Raw genomic sequence first — 11524 nt, 5'->3', positions numbered from 1 at the left:
ACATTGATCCACGATCCCCCCGTTCGGAACTTGAACCCAAGACCCCTTCGTTGACAGTCCGATGCCCTAACCACGTGTTTGCGTGGGTTTGCTTGTCCCCAAGGCGAAGCCTCTCTCTCATAAAGTGAACTCGGACAAGGGCAAAAAGAAACAAGGAGAAATTAGACAATGTTCGAGCTTCGTAAAAAATATGCTTACGTTCAATGCCGTAGATCCCACCTGCGTGTTAGAGGCGCACGGGCTCTAGCCTAAGTAATTCCTTCTTTTTGGTTATTCTAATAAGTGACTCTCCTAACCAAAAAAAAAAAAAAAAAAAGGCATTCGAAAAGATTGCCGAAAAGTAAGTTGGCCGTGGTCTCCTTCTCTCTCTCTCTCTCTCTCTCTCACTCTCTCATCCTAGGTGGTCGCTCTGGTCGACAGGGCCAGAGGGACGACGCAAACGAGCACGAGCACGAGCTTTGGAAGAGAGGCTGCCGGATGCACAGCAGTCTTGAGCTGCCATGCCAGCTAGCAAGCTTTAGAGAAGTGAAGGAAGAGGGAGAGTGGAGACCAGGGGAGTGAAAGAAGGGAAGGAGGGGGCTCAGCGTCGATTGAGAGAGGAAGCGATGGGCAGGAAGAAGCTAGAGATCAAGGCTCGCGAAACCAAGGAGGGCAAGCAGGTGACCTTTTCCAAGCGACGCATGGGCGTGGAAAAAAAAGCTCAGGAGCTGGCCACCCTCTGCGACATCCCCCTTCTCCTTCTCCTCTTCTCCCCCAACAAACGCCTCTCGTGGATTAGCGGCTCCCACGGGTAAGCCCCCTCTGCCCACACACACATATACACTTCTCTCTCTCTCTCTCTCTCTCACACACACACACACACACACACACACACATAGCGCATAGCACACGCAGGGACTCATGAATGCACTCGCACCTAACCGTTGTCTAAAACACGATTTAAAAATTCAATGCCCACACAATAGGGATGTCGATACCTTCACCGAGAGACTCTCAACAGTCACCCACACATACACACACTCCTCCTCATGCATCATCCATCTGTCCGACAAAGACCGACTATGGTCGTGCATCCGCACTCATAAGAGCACGAGTGTGCACACACACACACACACACACACACACACACACACTCAACTTTCTTCGTCTGCAGAACTCCTGAAGAGTTATTGAAGAGCTTTGCAGAAATCCCCTTTCAAGAAAGGAGTAGAAGGTGCACACTTCACTACATTGTTTGGCATTATGTTGTCAAAATTTGTGTTGGTTTTGCTACTAACTTGTTGTTGATTGCATTGTGCAGAAAAATGGAAGTTTTGGAGGTGAATAAACTACTACTTACTTCAAGTTTAGTAGATTGTATTTATGGTTTGTACCTTAATCTTTGTTTATGCAGCAATTGAATCGCGCATTCAAGAAGTCAAATCATGAGATCGACGTACAAAGCTTTTCACAATTCAAGTAAGAGGTCCATTGTTTCAATTTGTTAATGCACATGACAAAGTTATTAATTCACATCACAGCTTGCAAGTTTCATAATAGCCTTATTCACAAAGAAGTTTTGGATAAATTCTCACAATAATTCCCACATTGCGACTTACCTCAACATCATGAGCTTCTGTGAGGGAGGCACCGCATACCTAGCTCTCCCTCACAGAAGCTCATGATGTTATGCATTGTATGAAAAAATTTGAAAAAAGAGTGTTTTCCTACATGAGAAAATTTCTAAATCTTCTTGTGATTGTTTGAGGATATCTATATTTTTATCTCCTAATGGCTTCAAAAGAAAGTAATTTCAATGCATTGCAGCATACCTTGCATAATATGGTAGGGAAAGTCTACCAAGAAGAAAACGGTAAAGTAGAGGAGAAGTCTATTGTACACACCGCCTCAGAAGAAAATATTAACGCTCTGTTGACATTGCGCTGAGGAGGAGGGGTGCTTTTGTTGTGAACCAATCAGACATCGTCTCTGTCCCTGCCTTGTTCACAAAGGCGGTGGAAGCTGCTGACGGGGCAATCAAAGTCCTCATAAAAGTATATGCATTGCAAGCTATTCTCAGTAGAAAAATTGTTTTTTTGTTTTTTTAAAGTATACATTTGGATCCTTGTACATCTCCAAGAGGAGCACACTTGGTTATGTTAGTTATAGGGTGAAAGCATGTTAACCTGTCGCGCTTTTTGTGCTAGTTAGTAGTTTCAAGTTAGCACATCTTCGAAAAGTTGGGCGTCCGATAAATTTTTTACAAATAATATCAAAATTTGTCGGAGGTTGTACATTTGTTTCAAGTGTTTTCTATTGATATATCATATGTCATAGATCTTGGAGATATAGCTCAAGTTATTGTACTAGTTAGTATATGTCAAAATTGTGCTAGTTAGCATTGTCCGGGACATGAAAAAGCATGACAAGTTAACATGCTTTCACCCTATAGAAATTGTCCTATATTTACCTTTAATCTTGTAAATTTCCATACTTCAAGGGCATATCCAAAACCAAAGTGTGTCAATATACAGTGCTAAAACTAGAGAAGTATGAGGAGAGCAATCAAAGAGAAGAAAGGGAGCAAGGTGGCTTGTAAAGGCGATGCAAATCAAGCTACCCACTCTCAATGGCAAACAACTCTCTTGCAGACATCATAGCGCCTTATAGACCTTGGCCACTAAATCTAGCGAATGGGTCTTGTTTGTGGCTCTTGCCCTTGATCAAAAGGTAAGATAATGCATGGTATTTGAAATAAAATTTAAACTTAATCCACCTAAGGCACTCAAGAAAGCAACGACTAATTTATCTTTGTAGTATTTCCCTAATAATGGTGAAGATTCTCCACTCTTCAAAAGTGTGAGGTGCTCAACATGTAAGAAATATATCTCTATTGTGCTTCATCAAATCTTTAAAGGAAAATTCTATCTTATGATCTCATGTTGTATTTGATTTGATTGAAATGGGCTTCACCTCTTAATTTGAGAGGTATTTTGAGAGAGAGAGAGAGAGAGAGAGAGAGAGAAGAAGAGAGTTTTAACGTCGTAGGAAACTATCCCAAGAGACCTTAAAGATCTAGCCAACAAGGAGTTGAACTCGAGACCTGTTATTCAAGAGGGAAATGGCATAACCAATCTACCACACTTGGGGGAGAGAGAGAGAGAGAGAGAGAGAGAGAGAGAGAGAGAGAGATTCTTTGGTCCTTTTTTTGCATGCAAGCAAAGACTTTATACATATAAGTTGGCATCGTAACTCTTTTTCTTTTTTGCAGTTCTGCAACTCAAAACATGACGGTATGACACTCTGTGCTCTTGATTTAAAAGATGACAAAATTAAAGTTCATATGACATCCAATTTGTGCTCTACAACAGGATTGTCTCTCCTCTTTGCATCACTATAAAGCTAAGCTCTTACAAAAATTGAGGTAATATGCTATTACAAGACTTCTTAACTAGCATGGTTTTTTTTCCCTTTACCATATTGCATTATATAATGAATCTTTGAATTCTTCATTTATTGCTCTTACCATTTTTCAAATGGTTCCTTGTACTTTTGGAAGCAATACATTTAGATCATGTGTATGACATAGTCATAGATAGCTTCATGATTGTCAACAATCTCCTGCATGATAAAGCAAGGAGCCTTTATCAAAGAGTTGCCTCTAGCCAAGGACTTTAGCATTCAATATTATTTTACTCATCTTCGACATTGTAGGCATATACTTTTGCAGATAGTGTTGTGATAGGGTTTTGTTGTTATGTCATGTTTTGTATTGTGTGACATCAAGCGACATTGAGTGTCCCACAACTATTGAGGATGCAAGCCGCCTCGAACAAATTTTGCAAATTCGACTTCATGAAATTGAAATGCATAAGGTAACCACTTACATTTATTCTGTATCGTTGTTTGATGATGCGGATTAGATACTATCATTGCTCCTTAACACAAAATTACATTTCATTTCATAACAACTTACTCAGGCAAACCAGCCTTTGCCTTCTTACAATCAAGTACACATTGAGGAAAAGGTATGTCCCCTTATTAAATCATCAACAAGCTATATAAAATCGTAAAGTACTTTACACGTTATGTTTGTCAGGCATTAGCTTTATCAAGACAACTTCCAGTATTCTGCAATGAGTCATATGGACCGGTAGGTACATTTTGTTTGCACTTTTCCCATTTTTGTCAAGTTGCAATTGACTAAAAGAGAAAATTTCACTATATGATTGCTAGGCATTCCCAACGTCAGAACACTTTATGGTTCCCCATGATGATCCAATAGGAGAGGTACGTATTTACACCTTATTTTGCCTTTGATGAAATTGAAGACCTCATTGTGAAACTTGTTTCTGCAGAGTCCCTCTTGGATGGCACAAAGTTCTAGAAGTATCGATGCCCCAATTCAAGAAGCTTGGGAAACCGAATTCATGCCTACTATATGTGAACAGGAATCATCCACCTTCCTTCATGATCAAGAGTAAGAGTTTTGTTCACAAATTTTTAAATACTCCAGTGTTGTGACCGTTATGAGTGTATATTTGCCAGAGCTTCAATATTTTGGATCCCAAACACAATGGATCCCATCGGACATAATTCCACCTACTTGGATGCTTCTTATTTTCAAGCCACCGATGCCAATGAGCAAAATGCAAATGTCCAAGACGATGGTCAACGCAATGATAACATTTTGCCTACAAAGGATGGCAGTCTTTGCACTTCAAGGCGCAACTCCTATGATAAAGCAATAAGTTAACTCCTATGATATGCCTTTTTTTCATCGTGTTTGATTATACAAAGCCCCTCTTGGGGTGCACAAAGGATGGGGATTTGACCCTTTTTTTTTCCAGCCCTATTGATTATGAGAATGTAAAATTATTCAGCTCACAATCACTAAAAGCACGTGTTATCGAAGCCAACAGAGATTATTGAATTAAACAAGCCACATCACACAAAGTGTCAACGATTTTTTTAAAACATTCGACCTACTACATCTCAAACTCAGGAGGTTTTCTCATTCAGTGTTCCAAGGGATGGAAACAACTCTCAAATCACAACTCTGCCACATTCTTTGCCTCATAATATTACCTCAACAGCCTCGCAACCTCCATGGAATGTCCCAATTGATTATAATGGAGGGTGTGATTTAAATAGGTTCAAACATATGTCATCACATAATCTTTCACAAATGGCAAGAGAAGTTCGCCCTTTTATATTCTGAAAAGAATCTCTTTGCACACCGGTTGATCGTCGTTACAAGCCACCAATAAGTGGCATGGGTGGATCTTAATGCGCACAATGAGGATTACTATATACTGTGCAGACAGAGAAAATGCGTAGTTATAGCCAAGGTTACCACCAGGATACAATGCAGATATTGCTTCTGCATGAAAAGTGTTTACAAGATGCATAGAAATTGTTGAAGCTGATTGTTTAAGTGTCTTTGATTGTAGATCTTTATGTACACACTATGATTGGATAGGAATCAGTAACACAAGATGGTTGCAAATGGACAATAATGTGAAAAATCAAGATGTTACTTAGTTTCATTGAACCTCATGCTGTAAGGTGTTCTGGTCAACCAAACAGCTGGATCCATGAAGAAGTCTGAAGTCCATCTGCCATTTATATTGTACTAGGAAAATAAGCAAACCATTAATAATCTCTCTCTCTCTCTCTCTCTCTCTCTCTCTCTCTCTCTCTCTGTGCAAGAAAAGACCCTTTGTGTTACGTAAACTAGTTACAAAACCAGTAGTAGGTATTACATCAACCTACAGGTGACAAATAAACAGAACTGGTAGTGGAAAAACCCCTAAATTATAACAAACACGACAAACCATAGGGGGAAAAACACCAATGATACAGAATTGCAAAAGATGGGTGGTATATCATAAATTGGAGATGCGAAAAATGGAAAACTGTGGCACGGAACTGAAGCAAAAACAGGCCTCCCAACCTTCCATGCAAAAGCCTCCACTATCTATCTCCAGAACTCCAAGACCCAAAAGGCATACCCCAACAAATAAAGCATCACCACTGTCTATTCCTTTTGCACCAAACTCAGGAGGAGAGAGAGCCTCTAGCCATCACTAGCAACAATCAACAGGGATGTGACACTCTTCAACCTGCAAACACAACAAGTCCAAGCCGAGGACAAGACCGACCATCCCACAGTCCCCCAGAACCCCCATCTCTCTATCTACCCATCAAATAGATCTAAGAGGTCTCATGGGACTGTTCCTACCACAGTAAGAGTTCTCTTCTTCTTCAGATCTCAAGAGAGAATACAGTGTAGCATGAATAACCTCTCTTGACCCCTTTTCCAAATCTTGGAGCTTGAGGACCCATCCTACTGAGGTTTGCAACCACAGGCAGCCCTTAACAATGACATTCCACAGCAGCCAACTCCATCCACTTGAACCCTGGTCCAATTCACAACCTACTTGCCGTTGTAAATCAAAGCCTTATTCCACATACACCTAACCACGTTCCCCACCAAAAAGACATACACCTAACCGCTTTCGCCACCTATAAGACATACACCTAACCTAACATAAGATGACCATTTTCGCCACCTATAAGACATAACACAAGATAAAGAGAGGGGTTCCAATAAAAGATTCTGAAAGACAAGTAGAAAGGAAAACCAAACATAATAATGAGGCGGCAGCCAAAAGAGAAAAAGCCCTCCAGACGCTGGGACATAGGGGAGTACCTTTTCCAGCGGCGGCTCATTCACACTGCTGTTGTAGAGAATAAAAACAAAAACGTCAGCGTCAGAATCAGTGGGAGCTTGTGGTTAACTAATTGGGCACTGCAAGCAAGGAAAAGAGATCAGAACCTTCTCTGCATTTTGTGCCAAAAAATGCCCAGACTTGAATCTGTTCCAAAGGGGGAAGAGGTTGCACATCCATCAGGTGGGTCGAGAAACTGTGCGTCTTTTGTTGAACAAATGGATGCTCGCCACCTTGGCAGAGGGGGTTTTCAGACTGCCTGGAACATCAGGCCCCCTTCCCTTAAAAGCTTTCCCCCAAAACCATGCACTCAACCCTGATGGCAAGGCACCAAACTACACACCTTGAGCAGTAATTAGGAAAGCGCCCAAACTCAAGGAAACTCCACAATGCATTGCAGGGCCAGGGAGAACAAGCGCAATGTGGAGTCAAAACAGAACCTGCTGACACATGAATCAATAACAAGTAAAGGTCTATAATTGGAATCTTATTTAGGCGCGAGGTTCAGACGAGCAATCTGAGGCTCATCCAGCACTGTTGTTCACAAGCTCTCAGTCTCGTACTGACTGCGCATCCAGCTTAAGAGTGCAACCATCAAGCTGTCTGATTTGCTGAATATAAAGACGATATTTTTAATGGTGTTTCCTCCGCGATGGATCCGGAAGCGTTCATCTTGTTTTTGACCCAATGAGCATGCACCACCATGGACACACCCTCCTTTCCTAATATCTGCCCCGTCTGAACCCAGCCTTAGGGTCTATGACTCATCGTCACAAACAAAAAGGTCACAAGTAAAGTAGAAGAAAAGCTATCATCCCGGCTGGGGGGTGGGGGGGGGGCGGGGGCACACTTCTTTCCTAATATCTGACTCCGCCTTGTCTGCACCCAGCCTTAGGGTCTATGTCTCATCATCACAAACAAAAAGGTCAAAAGTAAAGTAGAAGAAAAGCCATCATCAATATCAGCAAAATAACAGCTCAGTAGATGTTCAATTTGCTTTTACTAGACCTCATTTGTTTGCAAGGTCCAAGAAGTTTCCAAACCCTGAACTTGAAGGATGAACACATAATGAACAAACAGAGAGGTGTCTTATCTTAATCTTAAATAAATAACAGGAGTTCCGCAAGACATGATTATGCCAAAGTTCCTTGTAGCTTCTATCAAATCCACAAGCAACTACAGAATGACAGAAATGCCCGTTTCACCACCAGCTTGCAGGCATATGCCCTAAATCAACGACTGGAAAGCCAGTCTGACTTTATGGTGACGTAATATTGCCAAGAGGGCAAACTCTAAGGTAAGCCATTCACAAGATGCTTTCCACAACCTAGTCCCTCGCACGTCATGTACCATTGCAACCTTGCATGAGCACAACTAAAAGAATAAAAAGCAAACTTCTCCAACATCACTTCAGGCAATCTATCATATCAGTCTGTAAAAAGTGATCTTTTAGGAACCCCCTCCAAGAGCACATTAGGCTTCATGCAGAGACGCAACAACAAACAGCACCGTCTACAACTTCGTAGACATGTACTTAAATGTGCCTTACTCACCATACTAGAAATGACCCGTCAAAACGCAGGGCTCAACAGTCCTATTGCACATAGAGAAGTCACTTATTGAAGTTTACATGGACACATAAAGCGAGCAATTTGCTTGATCGTTACACTCAAACCATGCACAAACAACACCTTGAGTCCTTCACTGCATAACTGAAACTCTAATTTAAAGTCAAGTCAATTACGCACACAGAAAAAATGTCTGTCCACAGGCCCTCTGTGGGGTGATAAACACAGGCAGCCTATGGTAAACACTAGCAGCTACGGTGTCAGATAATACAAACCAGGAACCTCTATGGCACGAGCCTATGAAGTACAAAGAAGATGACTAGAGCAGGGTAAGCTGTCGAACCAACAAAAGATGGAGCTTCCTGTGCACAACCGTCATGTGAGATCTCCATCCGCATTTGCAAATATTACACAAACAAGGGGAACTGTTTCTAGGGATTTTCCATCTGCATGTGGTAATGGTTAAACAACCTCAGTATAAGCCAATGCCAGTTGTGCGGTGTAGAGAAAAGACCTTTTCTATCAGCATGTGGTAATGGTTTAACAACCTTGCTAGAAGCCAATGCCAGCTATGCGTCACCGGAAAAGTCCTTATTTGGTCTTTTGTGCAGGAAATAAAGACAGCGGGACGTCAATCACAAAGCCTATTTCTTCCTCTTCTTCTCCTTCTTCGTCAACTTTGCCTTTTCCTGGAACCATGCAAGCATTCCCTTTAAATACGAGTTCACTGTACACATTAGCTTATTCTAACCAGGAAATCTTCTGCACTTGCACACGGACAGAATACCATCAACAAATGTCTCGTACCTTTCCTTTGCTTCCCTTTCCCATGAGATTTGCTACTCCCTAATGTCTGCTTGACCTAAAAATAACCATGTAATCACTTATGGATGTCTGCAAGGCTGTTAAGAAGGACAATTTGCAAACAAACCACAGCTTCATACCTTCTTGCTGCTGGAAGTACTACTCTTCATACATTTTTTGACATGGTTCTCAAGCTCCTGCAGCAACTGGTTATCCAAGAGATCAAGCTGCACGTCGACCTCATCACCGCTCCAATCAACATGAGGGCTTCTCTCGCTCATCAGCAAGACAGCTGCATACTGCATATGAGGGGGAAGGGTCTGCAGATTCTCCAACAAAATCTGTTTATCCTCAAAACTGAAGGCCTTCACAGAGACTGCACTATGTCTGGGAGTTCTGGGGGTCGACACAGCCAAGCTCCTGGTTGCACTCTTGTCCCACTCTTTATGGAAGAAGGCCAGCATTTTTTTTGCAGAATTATTTACCTCATGCCCTGGAGGGTTGTAGAGCATGGCATTGTCAAAGGTGAGCCGGACATCCTGTATGAAGTTGAGGGGTAGATCGCCATATTCTTTCCTGTTGAGCTTGGCCATGATGGTACCAAGGTCCATGGGATGCTTGACAATTGTAGGGTAGTCGGGAATTTCAAGTGCAACAGGATCCACAGGCTCGCTAAAGAGCCAGGCATACTTGTGGTCCATCAAGACCTGCAAGACGGCCTTGCAACGAGAAATATGGAGCTCCCTGCTTGCTGCTTCTTCGTCATCTTCAGTGCTTTCTCTGATCTCCGGCCTTTCCTCAGCCTCTAAGTTACCTGGTTCTTCACCTCTCTTTTCCTCGTCCTCCTTAGCTTTCTTTGCCTCTTGCGCGACTTCAGGGCTTCCTGCTTCCTCTTCTTCTTCCCGCACCCTGCTCCGCTTCCCACGCGCCATCGCCTGTAGACGGGGGGAAGAGGGGTTTTTGCTACTCACACTCCTGAATTAACCCGTTTGAACGAGAGACAGAGAGAGAGAGAACTTTGGACCCTGTCACACGACTAATGGAGCAAACCCCGCCCCCCTCCCCCCCCCCGCGTGGCATGGGGTATGGTCAATATCCGCGAGGTGAATCAAACCCACGACTTGCTCGTTGATAGGCTGATGCCCTAACAACATGGGGATGGAATCTATGGCAAAACAAACCCTTACATGGTAAACAGAAACGAGAAAAAGTAAACCCGGCCATCAAAAATAAACTTGGACAACATCTGACAGTGCACGTTGTTTTTGAAATGCATGCTCTACTTGCGGATCGTCGATCCCACGGCTTGGCTTCATTTTAGACCCCGTGGTCATGTTAAGACTCCCCCCCCCCCCCCCCCCCCCCCCCCCCCCCCAAAAAAAAAAAAAAACCTTAGCTACAAAATAGAGCAAACAGAAAAGCAACCTAACTAGAAATAAAGAGAAGCAAGCAAATTTTCAACTGAAGCATAGGCAACAGCAACACCCTGCTAGTTACACAGCATGCAAGTGTTCATAGAGCTGCCACTTAATCAGAGACAGAGAGAGAACCTGAGCTTGAAGCTTGACACGGACTAGCTTGTAGCAATGTTGTGTGTAGGCTTTGAAGGAGTTTCAACAAGCTTGACAGAGATTAGCTTGCATGCAACGTTGCGTGTACGCTTTGAGCGACTTATGGAGTTTCAAGCAATAGTTGCTCTACCTTTGCATGTGCAACCTTTTATACACTAGAGCTTTTTGGCTTTTCAAAGGTGAGGGTATGTTGTGATTATGTCCACGTGGATAGGCTGAGCGATCAAGATTTACAAAATTGGTGTAGGGCAGAAGCGTCAATCTAAGTGCAGCTAACACGAGGGGATCCATTCTAGCACTTCAGTGGCTCAATAGATCATGTGAGAGGCGCACAAGATGTTCAACATGAAGATTGTAGGAGGAATTTGGCATCGACCTTTGCAATGTTGCATACAAGCTATGCAACATGATAGGGTGACCTTCGAGGCTAAAATAATGAAAGGGCATAGTAGCATTAGTTACCAATCATACACTCACTTGGGTTCAACCCGCACACCTGCAAATGAAATCTCAACACATCAGCTTTATCTAGGCAACAAACCAGATGCCGTTGCTTGCTAATTGGGTCAGCGTTTAACTATTTCTCATGTGTGCCCTGCAATTGAGACCTTTACCCTAGTGCTTCCCCTATAAAAATTGTGCATTACAAGAGTCCAAATTTTCATTAGGCTACCTATGGCAAACACCCCATATGGTCAAAGGGAGCTTAATTTTCTTTCGTGCTGAAATCTCACATATAGGAATTGTCTAAAAGGCGTTCATTGTTTTAAGTTGTCTTGTCCACGGTGGATTGCCAAGATTGCCAAGATTTTAGTTTTGATATTATCCTCCTAGGTCAATCCTCCAAGGTCATAATGGCATACTTTTA

General features: G+C 42.5%; 2 protein-coding genes across 4 annotated transcripts; one reads left to right on the top strand and one right to left on the bottom strand.

Annotated features, from left to right (window-relative positions):
- The first annotated feature begins 409 nt into the window (after positions 1-409).
- On the top strand, positions 410-5598 carry LOC147429979 (agamous-like MADS-box protein AGL65). Its single transcript, XM_086496164.1, has 12 exons — positions 410-790; positions 1154-1213; positions 1301-1319; positions 1394-1458; positions 3251-3272; positions 3351-3403; positions 3767-3854; positions 3960-4007; positions 4079-4132; positions 4216-4269; positions 4338-4459; positions 4528-5598. The coding sequence occupies exons 1-12, from the start codon at positions 606-608 to the stop codon at positions 4733-4735; spliced, it is 978 nt and encodes a 325-aa protein (XP_086352290.1). The 5' UTR covers positions 410-605; the 3' UTR covers positions 4736-5598.
- Positions 5171-10147, bottom strand: LOC147429978 (transcription factor GTE3, chloroplastic-like). Of its 3 annotated transcripts, none has more exons than XM_086496167.1 (4): positions 9226-10147; positions 9089-9143; positions 8830-8970; positions 5171-5597 (listed from the first exon to the last, which is right to left on the bottom strand). In XM_086496167.1, the coding sequence occupies exons 1-3, from the start codon at positions 10015-10017 to the stop codon at positions 8873-8875; spliced, it is 945 nt and encodes a 314-aa protein (XP_086352293.1). In that variant the 5' UTR covers positions 10018-10147; the 3' UTR covers positions 5171-5597; positions 8830-8872. The 3 variants fall into 3 exon arrangements, with proteins under 3 accessions (XP_086352293.1, XP_086352292.1, XP_086352291.1); XM_086496166.1 differs by lacking the exon at positions 5171-5597 and adding an exon at positions 8419-8727; XM_086496165.1 differs by lacking the exon at positions 5171-5597 and having other exon boundaries at positions 8419-8970; positions 9226-10146.
- Positions 10148-11524: the final 1377 nt, after the last annotated feature.

This window comes from Adiantum capillus-veneris, chromosome 22, assembly GCF_014529385.1.
Source record: "Adiantum capillus-veneris isolate H3 chromosome 22, ASM1452938v2, whole genome shotgun sequence".
NCBI lineage: Eukaryota > Viridiplantae > Streptophyta > Polypodiopsida > Polypodiales > Pteridaceae > Adiantum > Adiantum capillus-veneris.
Note: the sequence above shows the minus strand (reverse complement) of the source record. Positions and strands in the feature narration are given on the sequence as shown.

What these genes read in the sequence shown, in the direction of transcription:
- LOC147429978 (XM_086496167.1), bottom strand. Translation starts at nt 10,017, where the DNA reads ATGGCGCGTGGGAAGCGGAGCAGGGTGCGGGAAGAAGAAGAGGAAGCA. An exon ending in GTACTTCCAGCAGCAAGAAG is followed by an intron (nt 9,144 to 9,225) that starts GTATGAAGCTGT and finishes GGTTATTTTTAG; the next exon opens with GTCAAGCAGACATTAGGGAG. An exon ending in GAAAGGGAAGCAAAGGAAAG is followed by an intron (nt 8,971 to 9,088) that starts GTACGAGACATT and finishes GCATGGTTCCAG; the next exon opens with GAAAAGGCAAAGTTGACGAA.
- LOC147429979 (XM_086496164.1), top strand. Translation starts at nt 606, where the DNA reads ATGGGCAGGAAGAAGCTAGAGATCAAGGCTCGCGAAACCAAGGAGGGC. An exon ending in ATGAAATTGAAATGCATAAG is followed by an intron (nt 3,855 to 3,959) that starts GTAACCACTTAC and finishes CAACTTACTCAG; the next exon opens with GCAAACCAGCCTTTGCCTTC. An exon ending in ACCTTCCTTCATGATCAAGA is followed by an intron (nt 4,460 to 4,527) that starts GTAAGAGTTTTG and finishes TATATTTGCCAG; the next exon opens with AGCTTCAATATTTTGGATCC.